General features: G+C 38.0%; 1 protein-coding gene across 4 annotated transcripts in view; it reads right to left on the reverse strand.

The window, feature by feature from the left end:
- The window catches only part of FMNL2 (formin like 2), a 210126-nt gene that overhangs the window by 7786 nt on the left and 182839 nt on the right, over nt 1-19501 (reverse strand). For 3 of the 4 annotated variants that reach the window (XM_058192698.1, XM_058192712.1, XM_058192706.1), the window contains exons 16-25: nt 14662-14786; nt 13905-14104; nt 12739-12973; nt 11684-11752; nt 11488-11568; nt 8993-9122; nt 7055-7218; nt 5763-5864; nt 4237-4335; nt 2465-2588 (exon numbers count right to left, since the gene is read on the reverse strand). In XM_058192698.1, the coding sequence (XP_058048681.1) occupies nt 2465-2588; nt 4237-4335; nt 5763-5864; nt 7055-7218; nt 8993-9122; nt 11488-11568; nt 11684-11752; nt 12739-12973; nt 13905-14104; nt 14662-14786 (1329 nt within the window). Of the gene's footprint in view, nt 1-608; nt 963-2464; nt 2589-4236; nt 4336-5762; nt 5865-7054; nt 7219-8992; nt 9123-11487; nt 11569-11683; nt 11753-12738; nt 12974-13904; nt 14105-14661; nt 14787-19501 lie in introns of those variants that run through there. The other variant, XM_058192721.1, reaches the window with a different exon arrangement.

A 19501-nucleotide genomic window follows, 5' to 3' on the forward strand; every position in this document is an offset into this window, starting at 1 on the left:
ACCTTGGTGGCAGCCCCGGGTTTTTTTAATATACTGCTTTGTCTCAGCACAACTTCCCTTTGCAGGTTGATGTTCCTTCTCCCTGCTCCCCATAAATTGGGCTGAAGGAAGGGAATTCCCAGGGCATTTTCATGCGTAAAGCCAGTTTGACTTTAAAGACCCACTGGGAAGTTCTTGCCATTCTAGTGAAGTCTTTGCAGAACAGGGTTTAGCCTCTGTAAGCCTAGCTATGTTTACTTATTATTGTGCAGGTACAGTAATAATAAAAGCCTGAGAAAAATAAATTTCTTGGGCTTTTCTTTACTCATAAGCATAGTACCATATACAACATTCAGAAAAAGTGGCTGGGTTACTGCCAATGTAAAAAAGAAAAAAGAAAAAAGAAAAGGTAAGCTTAAGATCTCAAAAGCTTCATCCGTTCTGCTAGGACAGTAGAAAGCAGGCAAATCAAACTGCAGCAAGTAATGGGTCTGTTTCAGGAATCTTATGTTGTCTGTCCAAGCTGTCTTTCTCCTATCTATTACAAATTCGATCCAGCCATTGTATCCCTATTGCTTTCAGTTACGAACTGCATATAGGCGGGTGTGTAAAGTTGCCAACGTTGGATACCCCTGATCTAGACCCCTGAAAATGGATGGGGTGGAACAAGCTTTCACATGGTGGGTGGAAGGGAGAAAACCATTACTGGCAGACAGGAACGTGCAAGGAGATGATGGTCAAGGAGAGGATCATGTAAAACGTGATTCCACAGGGATGCCAGACATCACAAAACCCCATTCAACACCCCCATTGCCGTAAAGTGGAGAAATGTCAAAAACCTACAGCAACCTTTTATTTTTTTAAGAGGATCAGCTGTGAAAGAGGAATAGTTTAGTAATGGAATTCCTCTGTCAGAACAGGTTCGCAGAAAAACCGAGAGCCACGCTTGGCCGTTCGGGCAGTAAAGGGCACCGTCTTCAGCACTGCATGAAAATAATAGCCAGACAAGACAGAAGACAGTAAGAAGCAAAGATCTCTTGCATTAGTATATAGTTAGTGTTTTATTAAAGGCACCCTGCAGCAGATCATCTCTCGATTAACCACAATAAGGGTTGTGTGGCTGGGTTACCGTCAGAGTGCTTTTCCACCTTGGTGGCAGCCCCGGGTTTTTTTAATATACTGCTTTGTCTCAGCACAACTTCCCTTTGCAGGTTGATGTTCCTTCTCCCTGCTCCCCATAAATTGGGCTGAAGGAAGGGAATTCCCAGGGCATTTTCATGCGTAAAGCCAGTTTGACTTTAAAGACCCACTGGGAAGTTCTTGCCATTCTAGTGAAGTCTTTGCAGAACAGGGTTTAGCCTCTGTAAGCCTAGCTATGTTTACTTATTATTGTGCAGGTACAGTAATAATAAAAGCCTGAGAAAAATAAATTTCTTGGGCTTTTCTTTACTCATAAGCATAGTACCATATACAACATTCAGAAAAAGTGGCTGGGTTACTGCCAATGTAAAAAAGAAAAAAGAAAAAAGAAAAGGTAAGCTTAAGATCTCAAAAGCTTCATCCGTTCTGCTAGGACAGTAGAAAGCAGGCAAATCAAACTGCAGCAAGTAATGGGTCTGTTTCAGGAATCTTATGTTGTCTGTCCAAGCTGTCTTTCTCCTATCTATTACAAATTCGATCCAGCCATTGTATCCCTATTGCTTTCAGTTACGAACTGCATATAGGCGGGTGTGTAAAGTTTGTTGCAAGAAGAATATGCAATTCCAAAGTTTCGTGCAATTCCACATTTCGCATGAAAAACCATGTCCTCCATTACTCCTTTACAGATAGTTCTCACCAACTATCACGTTTAAAAATTGTTCAAAGATGGTGGTTTAAAAAAAGCTGTGTGACCAATCCTTACATTTGTAATGTGATTGCCATGTCTGTGGTTTGCAATTGGCTTGTGACAAGCAGAGTTAACAGAGAGAGAGGGCAGGAGTAAAATCGAAAGTCATGGTTATGAGATGTTTCATTTAGCAATAAAGTTGCCAGTCCTAATTGTGGTCGTTAAATGAGAACTATCTGTAATGTTGTGACTATTAATGTTAGTAGCATTTTTACAGTAATGTGACCTTTTAAGGACAAAGTTAAAACACTAACAGATTTGCAAACAAATGAAACCGATTCCAAGATTTCTCTAGCATGCCTCTGATGAACTAAAACATAAGCAAGACTGTTCAATCTATGGCTTTAGTTACGACAATGTGAATAAATACACAATGATGTATCAGCGAGACTGCTGCCACTAACAGGCCTAAAAGCCTGAGATTTGGCCAACTTAAATTAATGGTGCATCAATTAATGTTCCTACTTGTTACTGTTTACAAAGCCCTAACCAAGCAATTAAAAGAGAACATTAAGTGTGTGTGTGTGTGTGTGTGTGTTTGTGTGTGTGTGTGTGTTTGAAACAGGCTCTTTGGAGTATGGAGGGAGGGGGCTTTACCTGTGATGATATCTTCAATAGCACCATCTTTTCCTTCATAAACATGTCTGTTGTCCTTGACTTGTCGTCGTCTTAGCTCTGCAATTAGTTCTTGTTGCTGTCGCTTAGTTTTATGAGATGGAGACTGAAAGAGAGTAGCACAGGGTTGTAAAGTCCAGTAACCATCAGCGCGCAAAGAGACAGTAGCGCTCCTTCTTTACTAATAGAAACAATATTGGATTGGAAGGTAATACAGATAGTCCTTGACTTATGACCACAATGGAGCACAAAATTTCCATTGGTAAGACAAGTGAAATTTGCCCCATTTTATGACCTTTCTTGCCACAGTTGTTAAGTGAATCACTGTGGTTAAGTGAAATGTGGCCATTGAATTTTCTGGTCAGAAGGTCACAAAAGCCGATCGCGTGGTCCTGGGACACTGCAACTGTCATAAATTCATGGTAGCTGCCAAGCGTCCGAATTTTGATTATGTGACTGCAGGGATGCTGCCAACAGTCGTACATATAAAGAATGGTCGTAAGTCACTTTTTTCAGTGCCATTGTAACTTGAATGGTCACTAAATGAACTGTTGCAAATTGAGGACGACCTCTATTGGAAGCTGTTCTACACCATAGGAGCTCATCTGGATGATCTACTTCAGTGATAAGCTACTTGAGTTCTTCCTGATACTTCAGATTCAAATTTGCCCCAGCCAACATGAGCAATGACAAAGTGTTGATCAGCACTGAATGGCCATGGGATTGCTACCCAAAGTCTTCCCTAGGCTCTCAAAAGGCAAATACTGAATCTTGAATATTCTGCATGCAAAGCATGTATTTCCCCCAATGGTAATTTTTTAGAATCTTCAGCCTGATCTGTAACTTAATAGTAAACTCTGACAAAGTATTTCCTAACCCTGCCACCTAATTTCTAGATTACTTGGAAGCAAACAAAAATAACAAAAGTATGAGTTGATCCTGCAAAATAAAATATCATTGTTCAAAAATGCCATAAAAGCCAATTATTTCAATAGGGCAAAACAAAAAAAAAAGGTTTCTGGTCATTTTATGATCGGTGCATGCATGCACACACACACACACACACACACACACACACAGTAATTATATAGTTCATAATATATATTTTTTTAATCCCATAAACAAACAGGAAAGCAATCTTGCCACACTTGCAAATGCCTTATGCATTAAAATGGTTTTTCTCTAGAGATAATTCTAGTATATACAACATACTGTACAGAGATCACTCTATATAAGCGCTATAGAGATAAATCATATTTATACACCATTCTAAAGAGACAATTAAAAAGAAGGAAATGAGAACATCAGAACACATCCTCTCAAGCAATCAACATTAACTAAACAAGAGTTAATTCCAGACAAACAATCAAGCAGAAAACAATATCCTAATTAAGCAGGAAATCTGCCCTGCTACTGAAACTGGCAGGCAAGCTACTGCATAGAAACTGGGAGCAAACCCCACGCTCAATTGCACTGATGATGTTACCTCGTTGGAAAATGAAATGTCTGCATGCAAACAATCAGGGCTCAGAGAACACGAAGGCCTCTAAATAATTGTTAAGTAGTAATAATAAGCTTGTAAATAATAAAATGCTTCTACTCGAGAGAACAACCTAGCAGGAGCAATAACTAAGGCACATCTGAGATTATTACAGACCTTGGGAATTCTGGTTTATTGTAATGTGCAAATGTTCTCAGGCATTGTGACTTTAACCATTTCATCAACAATAGTCAAATGCTTGCTTGTTTGTTACCTTTTGGTCTTGTTGTTCAAGCAATGCTTCCTGCTCCAGCAGTTTTTCCATTAATGCCTGTTCTTGCTTTTTCCTCAATTCATTCTCTTCTTCTGCTTGCTGTTAAGAAAAACAAATGTACACTGCTGTAAAAGCTACTGAAATTTCAAATATACAAGGGACTGATTCATTCACCAAAAGACATATCTATTAGTACAAATTTAATTCAGACATGCTACCTATCCAATGAGACAGAACCCAATTTATAGCATTATCTATAAACTCTTTTAAAAGCCCTTAAACTATAAGAGGCTTTTTTGCATGAATTTTCAAGCCAGATCCCATAAGTGCCGAATGCAGAGGAAAGCACATGTCATAGGGATGACAGAGGTTCTTCTTTCGGTTCTTCTTCCTTTATAGGCAAGGATCCCTGATTACTCAGGTTCTTCACTGGCTCCATCTTTGTATGTTCAAATTGGCAGCTCCTTTCAACTTCCCAATACAGAAAGGCTGCACATTTGCACATAATGATTATTATTATAATGAGCTGCGGTGGGGCAGTGGTTAGAGTGCAATACTGCAGGCTACTTCTGCTGATCACCGGCTGCCAGCAGTTTGGCAGATCAAATCTCACCAGGCTCAAGGTTGACTCAGCCTTCCATCCTTCCGAGGTGGGTAAAATGAGGACCCAGATTGTTGGGGGCAATGTGCTGAATCTGTAAACTGCTTAGAGAGGGCTATAAAGCACTATGAAGAGATATATAAGTCTAAGTGCTATAAGGGAGTATATATGAAGGTAGACCACACACATAGTGAAGACAAAAGGAGCGGCATGTGTGCTACAATTCTGCAGAAGTTCTCCCCAACCAAGACCCAAATCGGGGAAGTCAATAATTTGAGGATGACTACAGAATCATCCACAAATGAATCAAAGAAGGATCATACTGGGTCTTACTTCTTTCATATGATTGTTGCTAACTATCTCAGCTAAGCAAATGCTTCTGAAGAACTGGAAGCTAAAAGACAGGTCAAATGAAAGAGCACTAAACTCATTACTAGATTCGCTGTAACTGGTGCAATGGTTTTAAGAATTCATAGAATTGCCATAGTTCCCTTAGACCAGGGCTGTCAAACTTCTGGCCCATGGGCCAGATGCATCATGCGCTGGCCATGCCCATGCCTGGACAAAAGTCCCAATACATCACGTGATGATGCCGTGACAACATGAGTTTAACACCCCTGCCTTAAGACTATTTGATTACAAGTCCCATTAACTCTAGACAATTGGAAATTGTGGGATAGGTGGTCAAAAACCTATCAGGTGGCTTCCAGACCAGAGCTGCATTTATTACAAACTCCCCATGGAATATATTCCTTATTGAAGGAATATAGAAGCAAAGTTTTCTCGTTTCTGTTTAAGTCACTGTGCTTTCAAAATATGCCCTCTCTCCATTTTTCGAGCCTGCTTTGCACAAAGAAATTTCAGAACCAGAAGCTGAGGATGTATTCAGATTATAATGTCATCAGGTCTGGTGGCTTTGGTTTACCTTGTAAGCTTTCACAAATCGTACGAAGACTGGGAAGAAGACTGATGGAGGAGTTGTCTTGGGATTTTCTCCAAAATATTTCACAGCATCATCGAAGGCATCCTGTAAGAGAGACACTTTTATTTTTTTTCCTCACTGAGGCAACTATTTTTGTCTTTTGCACTCAAATTACAAAGAGCCAAGGCTTAACTGATAACCAATTCATTAGGGCGTACATATCTCATTTTGTTACAACAAAATACGGCTTCATACAATGCAATAAATACTGACAGGAGAAAAAAGACATAAATATTTTTACATATTTCTAATAGAGAATTGTATCCTTCCAGGAAGTATATACTGTATAACCTTTTACACAACCTCTCTATCCTTTGAGATATCTACCAAATAAGAGCCTTCCTGTGAAGTTACAGCCTGCTTCAGGAAATAGCAATTCTCCTTTGGAAGTTTTTAAACCAGGGCTTAACAATTATCCATCAGGGATGTTGTAATGGAGCAGAGAATTGGATTAGATTTACAAAGGGCCTTCCAACTCTATGAATCTACTTGTTACAGTTGGCTGCTTTTTCTATTATTACTTGATCTCCATGCCTTGGAGAATCATTGTAGCATGATGTGACTTTCATCAAGAGATGCATTTTCAACTGGCATACATTATATTGCTTACATGTAGGATTTCAATCTACATCTAAAGTTCTTTTGCTTCATACTTTTGGTATGAAGTATCCCAGTTATTACTACCTTATTTTCCTCTAGGACAGAGTTCCCCAATCTTTTTGGCTTTTTGAACCAGCGGGGGAGGGGGGGAATGGTTCTGCGTGTGCAGCTCCATTTGTATGAGCGGATACGCATGCTCACCCACTACTTCCGCAGCCTGGTTCCAAAATATTCAAGGCCCAAAAGTGGGCTGCAACCCAGAGGTTGGGGACCCTTGCTCTAGGAGTTGCCACATTTCGAATACTCCCTTTTCAATTCTGAGGAATTAAGGGAAACATCCACTGTTTTCTCTGATCCACTGTCCTCTCCTCCAGACCCCCATATAACCTGGTAATAATATTAGGTTTAGGCTGAGTCAGAAAGACTAGCCCATAGTCTTCCCTCTCGCAAGAGGGAACTTCAACCAAAGGTCTTTTGTCAGGCACTATAATTACTATGTCACACTTGCACTTAGAAAATGACTTGTGCTTCTGTCTGCACTGAAGAGCTAATTGTCAGATTCAAAAGGTGAAATGTTTCTTGGCTCTCAGCTCTGGATAGCTAAATCTAAATGAGAGACGAACTCTATGGAATACCTGGGCTATTTTTGCATCATCCTGCAATTTCTTCAGTTTCCCTTCATTGCTCTGGATGAATTCCTTCAGCATGGTATTGTGATCATGCATAGTATACTCTCGCTTTGTTAAATCCAGACCTCTTTGGAGTTCCTTTACATCTAATAGAACATTTTCAAGGGATACTAAAAGGGAGGGAAAACACAATAGGTTACATTAGAAAGCACATGCCTCTAATTCAGATAGCATCTAAAATCCAGTAAGGAATTTTATACAGTAAGGCATGAAAATTTACCCACTTAAGATAAGTGTGTTTCATAAGAGATGTACCATAAATATAACTTATACTATAACATTATCACTACTAAAATAATGGAAGGATCAACTGCGTTCAAAGTATTATATACGTTACAAACAGAAAATCACAAGAACCAAAGAGGCAGTGGGCAAGGTAATGCCAAATGACATAAAAAACAGAAATAGCTTATAAGAAGAATATTTCTGAGCCTCTGTACCAGCAGTGTGCTTCTGTTCCTCAACTTCTGCCCAAGTAAAGTTTTTTTGTCCAAGCATTGTGACGGCAAATATTTTCACCTAGCATTGATGAAGCAAGCTCTTATGGGGCAGACTTTTCCTGGGATATATAGCTGGGCCGACATTCAGAATTATGAGAAAGCATGGCCAATTTATCAGCAAAAGCATTTGTAAATCAGAAATGTATAAATCTCATTGATCTGCATTGGCTTTTGGAACTGCAGTGCAGGGGCCATATAATGAGTTTTAAAGAGTAGATGAGGATTAAAATATTTGATAGGAAGAGACAATGTTATATTTCTTATAAATGACATTATTAGGAATCCTTGGTGCCCTCTGGAGCTTGGTTGTTTTCTTGCAAATGTTTCATTATCCAAAATTAGATAACATCCTCAGTGATAGTCATCTAGCACTGATTATGTTACCTAGTTTAGGTAATGAAACATCTTCAATAAAACCATTAAGCTCAGAGAGCAAGGGCCCCTCATTTAACCCTGAGTTACAAATATTCTCCTTTATTAGAATGACATTATTTTTAATGATTAATTTCTGACAGAACTATTACATTTTAACATATACAGGACATCTCAATTGATTTCCAGATTTAAAACAAATTTAGATGAATATGAATAAAAGGCATCCCAAATCAATTATTCTGTTACACGTATACCAGGCTACAATATCCACTCTCATACAGACAAACCAGGATGACACAAGAAAACCCGGGGGGGGGGATTAATTGCTGGTAGGTCACAGAGTCTGATGAGTGCAGAGGGCTGCACCTGCTGAATGTGCTTCGATGTTATAAAGAAATAGATCTTGCAGTAAAAGTAAGAAGGTGGTTTGATTGCTAAGAATAAGGTAAAGGTAAAGGTTCCCCTTGCATATAAGTGCTAGTCGTTTCCGACTCTAGGGGGCAGTGCTCATCTCCGTTTCAAAGCCAAAGAGCCAGCACTGTCCAAAGATGTCTCCATGGTCATGTGGCCAGCATGACTAAATGCCAAAGGCGCACGGAACGCTGTTATCTTCCCACCAAAGACGATCCCTATTTTTCTACTTGTATTTTTTATGTGCTTTTGAACTGCTAGGCTGGCAGAAGCTGGGACAAGTAACGGGAGCTCACCCCGTTATGCAACACTAGGGATTCGAACCGCTGAACTGCCGACCTTTCGATCGACAAGCTTAGCTTAGAATAGAAGAACAATTGCTAAGAACAGAAGGAATTAATTTTAAAATCAGGATGACTTTGTGATCTCCCATGCTCAAACCTGAAGAGTCCATTTGCCTTTTACAAACTTGCGTAGCTCCCAAGCTAATAGCTTCACCGGAGTCTCCCTTCTTATGAGTTATCATTGCATTAAGACAGGCATACAATAAATCTAAAACTATTTTCCACACTTAATAAGTAACAAATGGCCATATTACCTGCAGCAGCTTTTTCTACATAGTGAAGTTCATTGTAAAAAAGGCAAACCTGCTGATATTTCTCCTTTACAACATTGGATATATAGTGCAATAGAGTTTGTTTTCTGTCTGTTGATTTTGTATCTAGCAACTGCAAACGAAGCAAAAAGAGGCACGTTAGTAATACAATAATCATAAAATTCTAAGATAAAACTACAGATTTCTGGGAAAGAAAATTCTCCACCTTGTCTACTCTCCAGCAGCAAATTATCACTTTTTCCAAAACCACTCCAAGAGGATCAGGGAAGTGAGGACTTTTCCTGACAACTATAGCTTCCAACCAGGATGACAATGTAAGTGAGAACCTTCCTACCATTAACTTAGCTAGTTAAAAACCAAGACTGGTTGGGAATAATTACTCCTCTTGCTGATTCTTCTGTACTCCATCCTACAATTGCCTTTGCAACTACTGGAAGTTTTCTCTTTTATGAGAGATCTTCAAGTACCTTAATATATGGTTCAAGTCACTGTCTACCTGTTTTAAGCAAAACAGAACTCTAAGGAAAACAGCTTTTGACAGTTTTTTGTAGAATTTATAGAATTCTTTACTGGCCAAGTGTGATTGGACACACAAGGAATGTGTCTCCAGTGCATAAGCCCTCAGTGTACAAGCAAGCAAGTGATGAATCATGATCATAATCATAAAATACAATCATCATAAATTATAAGATACAAAGTCAGCAATAATCATCGGATACTAAATAAGCAAGCAACATAAATCGTAATAGGATACTAAATAAAGGCAATCAACATAAATCATGGCATACAAACAACAAAGTTATAGTTATAAGAAGCTAAGGAAAAAGGAAAGAGGAAAGAGAAAAAGACGAGAAGGATAATAGGTAATACAGCCCAAGTAGGTGTTTGACATCCTAGGACATAGACAGTGTTGTGGGAATTAGTTGTTTAGCAGACTTATAGCATGGGGAGAAAAACTATCTTTGTGTGTGATTGTTTTGGCATGCAATGCCCTATAGCATCACCTCGAGGGAATTAATTAATCAATCTCTTGAAACACTGCCCAACTAAATATGTTATATTAAAAATATTTTCAAAACAAGAAATTGAGCTTAAATGGAAGCCAGGATGTAGAAGGGTTAACAAAAAATTAGCTTGTTCAGATTTGTCCATTTTTATTATAACCATCACTCAAACTTCTTGGAAATTAAAATCAGAACAAATTCAAACAATGAGTAGTATTAATTAATTAATTAATTAATTAATTAATTAATTAATTAATTAATTAATTATTTATTTATTTATTTATTTATTTATTTATCAATCAAACTTTTATACTGCACCATTTCCCGCAGGACTCAGAGCAGTTCACAGCCATATTAAAATACAACAATATAATAAATAACAATATAAAACCAAATTAAAACTAAATATTTTAATGGCCAAATCACTAAAAACGGTAGAAACCGATTAAAACCCCTTTAAAATTTAACTAAAATATTTCTTAGGCTAGTCCAGCTCGCTGAAATAATAAAGTCTTCAGTTCACGTCTGAAGGCCCGGAGGTCGGGGAGTTGTCGTAACCCTGGAGGAAGCTCGTTCCACAGGGCCGGTGCTGCCACAGAGAAGGCCCTCCCCCTGGGGGTCGCCAACCTACATTGTTTGGTCGACGGCACCCTGAGGAGGCCCGCTCTGTGGGAACGCACAGGTCGTTGGGAGGCAATCGGCAGCAGAAGGCGGTCTCGTAGATATCCCGGTCCTAAGCCATGGAGCGCTTTAAAGGTGGTGACCAAAACCTTGAATTGCACCCAGAAGGCCACTGGCAGCCAGTGCAGGCCGCGCAGGATGGGTGTTATGTGGGAGAAACACGGTGCTCCCTCTATCACCCGCGCGGCCGCATTCTGGACTAGCTGGAGCCTCCTAGTGCTCTTCAAGGGGAGCCCCATGTAGAGAGCATTGCAATAGTCCAGGCGGGAAGTAACGAGGGCGTGAGTGACCGTGCATAAGGCGTCCCGGTCAAGGAAGGGGCGCAACTGGCGAATCAGGTGGACCTGATAAAATGCTCTCCTGGCGACGGCTGTCAAATGTTCCTCTAAGGACAGCCTCATAATGAACAATGAATACCAAAGATACAAGGATAGTCTGCTTATTTTTTGTTCTCTTTTAATGAATGGCCAAACCAACCTGATAGGGATGGTTTCTTATTAGTTATATTCTTGTTAGAACATGGTTATTTTGGGGTTTTAATTTTAAAAAATTGTAACGTGTCCAGAAGATGAAATTAATTTTTTAAATTCTAACATTCCTTTTTACAGAATTTTTATACTGAAAAATATATCCCAAAATATTTCCATATTAGGCACATTTACTTGCATGTAAGTGACTTTAGTTTGGTACCATTCCTGATGGCTTTTAGACAAATGTCAGTTTTCCCCTCTTTTGATATAAACTGGATGAATGAACAGGGATTTTTGTAGATAAGTAAAAGTCCCTACTTACCAGATCTAAACTTTGAAGTTTAAATCCATAGACAGCTCCTCGTTTACTGCTATTCATATAGTTGCCCAGAGCTAAGATTATCTATAGGTATTATAAGAGATAGAAAAAAATTAATTATCAGCTAAAGTTGAAATTTGCTACTTGAAATAAAACACGAATATAAAGCTCAAAAGACAGCAGTGAAAATTAGACTTACCTCTAAGATTTTTTTGAGTTTCTGAGAAGACTTTATGGAGACAGATGCTGCAATGATTGCATGTAATTGCTAAGGGCAAAAACAGGAAATAGGGTGAACATCCTTAAAAACTCAGCAAGTGCAAATTAAAATAGAACACTTGGCAATTTCTGCAACCGGGAATGAATTTCAAGTAAGTCACTTTTCAAGGTAGAGTTAAGCAATACGTTCAAGATCCCTTATGTTTTCTTTTCTTCTTCCTTATATTTCTTCTTGTCCATTCTTGTTCCAACTTTCAAGATTTTAGCAAGAAAGGGCAGGAATCTACACAATGCAAATACTGTAGAACCTCTCACACAAGAAACCATATCCAATCAACCAACCATTAGTTAGGCGCAATCAAGTTGGACTGCACAGTAACGTCACTTAAAAATGTCTGCTGACTTGACATATTGCTAGTAATGATTGTAGCTTTCAAGCAAGTCTCTGTAATCTTTTTCAAACCATCCAGGCTTCTTAGCTATTGTTTCCTCCTTCTACTTCTCTCCAAATTTCTAAGCGTAGCTAGTTTTCCCAGTTCATCATGTACACATATCACATGTCCCAGGATCTGGTGTATCCAATGTAAGCAGTGATACCTAACACAACTGTCTCAACGCAACTATATTTGTGGCTAAGACTGGCTAGAGATGAGCAGGAAAGCAGGAAATAACATCAGACCATCTCCAATAAGCGTATTCTAGACTATCCGCTCAAAAATGTACGCTAACAAATGGGTAGTTCTCGTTTAACAACTGCATCACACAGTGACTGTTCACAGTTACAATGGTTATCAAAAAAATAAAATTATGTGCTGAGTTCCTGTATCTGCAACTTTTGCAGGTATATAAAGCCAAGGAAAGCTGAAATATGATTGTAAAATTGTGATGTTTCATTATGTGTCCGTTTCACTTCATGATTGAGTCCTGGACTCAATTGTGGTCACTAAACGAGGATTACCTGTAAGCCTAACTCTGAGAATTAAGTTGTAGTCCTTTCCCTTTGTAAAACAGAGCTCTGATCCACATTTCACTCACCGGTGTGAGCATCTGTATGCTTTCAGTAAAGTTGCCAACGAATGCCATGATGGTCATTTTCTGCATCAGCCTTTCTATTTTGCTGAACTGCATCATAAACCGATCCTCATCTGACAGATTCTCAAAGGGCTTCCTTTCCCGCTCATAAAGCCGCAACACTTTCACTTCATTTTCCGTTGGCAGGAATCTCATCAGGCATTCAACAAAATCTACCGGCAGCGTCTTCAAATCAAATCTGACAATACAACACAATGCAATACCACTTAAGTTCTACGAAATGAACAACAGAAGTACATCTTTAAATATTTTGCCTGAGGGTACAACATAACCACACAGTTTTCATAAACTTTTCAAATTACTGAAGTTATTGTGGGTCCCCACATTTCCCAAATATTTTCCTTTGAAATCTTTGTAAAACTTATATGTGGTAAGCTGGAGTGTAGAAGTGTTTTCTAGAAAGAGAGGTGGCTAAATTCCACATTCCTGGAAAGACTGCAAAGAAATTCTTTAAGCTAAGCTCATAAATGGCTTTTAAGATAAGCATTGTGCTGAAGTATGATTTGCAAGCAACATTCAGATACAATAATGGACCATTTAATCACTAATTGGTAGCCAGCTGAGCCAGCTGAACATTTGAAGATGCAACCTATGCACAGTAATAATGAATCACATATGCACAATACCAGTGTACATTTGTTCAAGATACTTGGACTACATTCAAATAATATGCAAAGAACTACACTCTTTTCATTTCCTTAATAGCTACCATATTTCTTTCAAATTGGTATTTAACTTGCTGCTAAGAATGGAAATTTTGCATGACAAGCATTATAGATGAATCCATATGATGTTCTTCAAAACAAAACAAAAAAATACCAATTGAATATTATAGTAAAACAGGTCAGTTTTCTTCCTGCTTTTGTGGCATATGTATATTGGCTCTCTGCAGCTTAACACATAAGTGTATCCCAAGGACTTTAAGGAGCTGAATCCACAAACAGTGTGTGCAGACTTGGAGCTTTAGTGTAAAAAAAACAACAACCCAAGCAACAGCCACTAACCTATGGAATATAAAACAAGCAAACCTTCTTGGATCTATTCTAGTTGCACAAATGCTGCTTGGCAGTTCATATATTTAAAATTGTGTATAAAATCTTTTCACTTACGCTTGAATAGCTTTACATATTTCATCGGCAGTCTTTCCAGCTTTTCTTAAGGTGATAGCAAGATTTTTAGCTCTATTTGCCTCCAGAAGCGTGACTTTGTTTGATCCTTTCTGAGTTATTTGCTTGCTTGAAGAAAGGTCGATGGCTGGCCCTTGGGCTTTTGTCTTGAATATTTCTTCAAATTCATCCACGTTTAAATCCTAAAAGAGACATTTTTTTTTTAGAAAGGACAACCTGGGAAACAAAAATCTTATAAAATGCATCTGTAAAAAGCAAAAGGAGTCCAATTATAAGAACAGCTGTACAATTCAAAGTAAAAACACCAAGACTCTCAATTCCTCATCAAATACACTTATCACCGGTCATGTGAATTTAGGTCACACTTCTGCATCACAGGAGAAAACAAAGATGACTTCTGAAGCAAAACAAAAAACAAAAACACGAAAGCTGACTCTAAGTGTTCAGTTAGAAACAAGCCTAACACTAACTAGACCAAAAGGTAAACATCCAAGTATCCAAACAAGTAGGGGTAAAGATGCAGATGTGGACAGAAGAACATAAATTTAAAGTCAGTCCATCAAATCGGGTATTTTCTTAAGATAACAACGAAACACTTAAAATCTGCCAAATGCATATGACAAAATCTACAACAGCAAATAAAAATCATTCCATTTCACCAGGAGGCAATAATTCCCATTAATCCTCCTGGAGCCCTTCTCCTCTAGATATTCAAAATCACAATGTTCAAGGCTCGTACCTCCAAGATCCTTTCATCATCAATTTCATTGAAGACGGTCCCATTAATCTGATTGGGTTTCAGAGCCACCCAGTTAAATACTGGCATGCGGAACTTGGTCTTAATTGGCTTCTTGATTTTCACAGCTTAAAAGAAGAGAACAGTGCAATTACACATTTCAGAAGTCCTAATCAAAAATCACTTTAACCATTACAATTATTACTGGGGAGTGGGAAGGCGGTATTTTAACATTGAAAAACATCTAGCTGACATTAAAAAAGTATATACTAAGTATCCATAATGATTAGACACTCTTGGAAAATTAAAAAAAAATGCAGGGAGAAAGATTTCAAATCAGTAACTGACTTCTGATATAATAATTCATATCAAAATTTGGCAACAAGTTTACAAAAAAATCATTACATACTTTTTTTCCTACTAGCTGTCATGAACCACAACCTAATGCCCACTTTTACCTAAAAATAAATCCAGATAAATTCAAGAGAACTTACTTCTATAATTAGACACGCACAAGGTTGCATATTAGAATGCACAAATACCTTAATCACTGCAAAGTATATATAATACTTCATGATTTCCTGCCCTTGTGATTTTAGTCCATTCTCATTCTGACCCCCTTAAAATTAAAACTCCAAACACAATGTCTTGGGGGGAGGGGAGAGATTAATCTCAATGTCTGAGGAAGAATTATAATCCATTTATTTAAAAGTTACAGATGCTGCAACTGAAGCTTTTAGTCTTGGCTAAATTAAGATTGATAGGAAGGGATAAGGGATGCTGCAAAGCATTTAGAAGCTATAAACCGTGATTGCCCCGGTGTTTTAAGAATAAGCTCCACATATAAACACTACTTGTTTTCTAGGGAACAATCTAGGGATTGACATTTTCAGACTGATTAGAGACTCAGACATGTAATTACAATGATTGAGCAGCACATTATGCAAATGGGACATATAATGACTTAAGCCTATTATGACACTAATTGTGTTAAAGACACACATTTGCAAAGATAGAAATGTAATTGTAGGATTCCTCCCATCTCTGTAAACAGGAAGGAACTTACAAGTCCAGTTCAGGTATTTTCAGATGAACCTTGAAATGGGGACCTTCAGAATTACATACACTATCCCACCCATGTAAACGGTACCTGAAATTTGACGTGTCTATTAGGAAAAAAGTATTGCCGCCAAATTTAAACAAGCCAGGATTTTGTATTCTAAATGGTGTAAAGAAGATGCATCAGTCGCAGCACTTTTAACCATTCTTCATACTGATTTATCTCACACACACACACACACATCTCTGGTGGCTCAACAGACTGATGCAGTCTGTTATTAACAGCAGCTTGCTTGCAATTACTGCACGTTCAAGTCCCACCAGGCCCAAGGTTGACTCAGCCTTCCATCCTTTGTAAGGTAAGTAAAATGAGGACCCAGATTGTTGGGGGCAATAAGTTGACTTTGTATATAATATACAAATGGATGAAGACTATTGCTTGACATAGTGTAAGCCACCCTGAGTCTTCGGAGAAGGGCGGGATATAAATGCAAATTTAAAAAAAATCTAAACTCAAGCAGGGCGAGTGTGATATTCAGGCACATCTTCACCATTTCTGGGGAAAATGCAGGGACAGCAAGAATAGGATAATGGAGCAAGCTCATGCACAGTCATGGGTTTCTGGTTTTTCGCCACAATTCTTGTTGAGGGTGGTGGAACACAGCTATGTAATCTTTTCAACATTCTGGGGATGTGTGTAAGACCTGAAGCAACTAAAGGCAGCTCTTTCTTCACCTATCTGCTAAGATTAACTCAACTCCCTCTTGCAGGTATTTTCGCCTGAAGGAGAATGAGTCTGTACTCTATGGCATAACACTTCAAGATTTCTCTTTTATAGGGGGGCGGGGGGAGGGAGATGGACCCATTGATATTTTATTCCAAGAAAGAACTAATATTTCTCAGGATTTGTAGTGGTCTTAAATAGCAAGTTGAGTGTTGGTGTTAGGAAAATAACAACACTCTATAAGCACTTGTGAAAAGGAAAATCTACCAAGGCAGCATTCTTAACTTTCCCATGAAACATGTGCTTCAAAACTCTTGTTTTTACAACCTTAGAAATACTGTAAAGTGAGAAGTTCCAGCTAATGCCCCTTTGATGAGGGAAATAAAACTTGGTCAAGTCGTGGTTTCTAAGTTCAAGGCTTTCATGTTGAATAAAAACAAAATACCCTTAACCCAGGTGAGATAAAATTCCCTAACAGCAGTGGCTCCTTAAGAAAAAAAACCTACCTATTTAAAGTGGAGATGCCAATAACTCATTCTGGGATCTTCAAATACCAAGATAATTATATTATGTGCATATGCAAAATAATTTAGAAAAATTCTTCATAAGAGTACATAATATATCAACATTATATAAACATATTAATATTTCTAGTCTACTTATAGTACAATAGTAAATGTATCCATAATTCTAGTATATGTTATTACACCACAGACCTCTGACATAAATACAAATTCCTTGTGTGTCCAATCACACTTGGCCAATAAAAATTCTATTCTATTCTAGATTAGATGCAAGACCAATTATGTCTATAGAGGGCAGACAAAATAATAAGTTAAAGAAGCCAGTAAAGCAAACAACCTGCAGGAATGGTTTGTTTCACAAAGAAAATATAGATAGGTTTTGATCACGAGACAACATGAAGATAATGGCTTTATGAAGTTTACAGTATGGATAATATTTTACATAATGCAGACCATCTCATGCTTTCAGATAAGGCAAAAACACACAGACACACACCATTTTTAAAATGGCAAAATCACGCGCATGCCCACAAAGGATTTTAATGGCAAAATCACACACATACCCACAAAGGATGTTGAGTTTCAGATCTGAAGCTGAAAATTATTTCAGAAGGTTTCTGGGCACCTTCTGCTTCACTTGCCACTCCTTAAAGAAGCAGCCTGTTTTCCTGGGCTCCCTCTGTAGCTACGTAAAGGCATATTAAACCTAAGGAGGCACCTTAAGGATGTAACGAGGTGCTCTGGAGTGAGTGTTGATGCTCTGTTTGTGACCCTTAACTCAGATATGTGCTTTTTTGGAATTGCACAGTTACTGTGTAAGCCCAGCGGAAACCCCTGCTTTTAAAAATAAGGAGACGCTGACAGGAACATCATATGTGCCCACACCAAACTGCCTTTTCAGCTTTTTATCTGAAACAGAGCACATCCATAATGACAACATATGTGCATGCATGTACATTACATACACACACATGCAACAGAAAAGGACAGAAAAGAGAGGTATTAGAAAACAAGGTAAAATACTTAACAAGAAGGAACCTACAGAAAAGCTTGATTGGCCCATCTTAAAGTGAAGCAAAGGGAATAAAGAAGAAAAGAGTTAACAGTAATCAAAATTAGAGGACAGTTATTTGTTTATTTTATTTTATTTTAACAAAACAGTGAAAGGATGTTTTCATATATAACTATTTTTCTACCTAGAAATATTTTTATTCATTGTCGTTTAATTTTTCCCTTCCTTGCAATCTGACTAACAGGAGTGCAAGCAAATAAAAAACCAAAATAGAAAATAATAGAAAACATAAATTTAAGCATGCATTACACCCAATTAACAATTACAAATTTGTGGCATCTCTTTGGGTTTTTTTAATACCACAAAAGTGGCTCAGAAATGGTTGCTAAAGGTGTGTCTGTGTCGATGTGTGTGTAGATGTTTGTGTGTTTACTTAATCTACCTTCACCTGTAAGGCAAAGATAGGGAATCAGATCAAGCCCATCATTCTTGACCAATAGCCATCTGGCCAGAATTTAATGGGAGTTAAAGTAACTTTTGGAGGGCTCCAGCACTCACTACCCATCCACTCATGTTTAGGGCAAAATGTATTTTCTTGCATCACAGTATCTTAATATGTTACCCTAATGATTCACAGGCATCATCTCAAAAATCTTCCTCTGATGTCACCTAAGCAGGAAACACAAGATACCCATCTACCTTTTTTTCCTTTGGCAGTTTAGCTATTAAAAACATTTTGCTTAAATAATATAAGAGAAATGAAGGTGCATCAGATAAACCGGTCCTTCGACCAATATCTACCCTAAAACAATGCTCTTTTGTGCATGTGCCTTGGAAAAGAAGAAGACTCAAATATTTTGAATAACGTTCTTAATAGGTGTCATTTTCAAAAATACAAGTGTTCCATCTACACCAAAAAGAGGCAGCGACGTTTATGAATTCTTGGAGCTCTTTTCATATTAATGAGCTCTTGCCCCAGGGACTGAATAGATTTCAATGGGCCAATCTGAGTTACACTTCAGTCTCTTCCAAGTCACACTGGACACAAAGAAACTGTATTAATTATAGCAAGACAATGCAGCATTGGCAGGGTAGCTGGTCATCAGATGTAAAGAGAGGACTGTGACTAACGATTAAACCAAGTCAATGGCTGCAAGCTGGGAGGGGAAAAAAAACTGGATGCGGTTGAATAGAATTGCCCAGACAGAACCTGGAACTGAATGTCTATTGCAAAATGCACATATACTATCAGAAGGTGAACAAATGTAGATGTTGGATAAAGTCCAAGAGAAAGCACTTACTAAAAGAACATATATTTGGCTAGCAGAAGTTCCAGGGATGCCAAATTAATATCCCAATGGAGCAGAGACACCCAAATGTTTTTACATAAGACTATCACAAAACTCTATAAAATAAAACCTGTCAGTTGCATGTCTAAAAAAAAAAAAAAAAGAACTGGGTCCTACTGCAACCTTCAATATCCTTTAAGTGGAAAATGGTACAGACAAAACTAATAAAAAATAC

Source organism: Ahaetulla prasina, chromosome 1, assembly GCF_028640845.1.
Source record: "Ahaetulla prasina isolate Xishuangbanna chromosome 1, ASM2864084v1, whole genome shotgun sequence".
In the NCBI taxonomy this organism is placed as follows: Eukaryota; Metazoa; Chordata; class Lepidosauria; order Squamata; family Colubridae; genus Ahaetulla; species Ahaetulla prasina.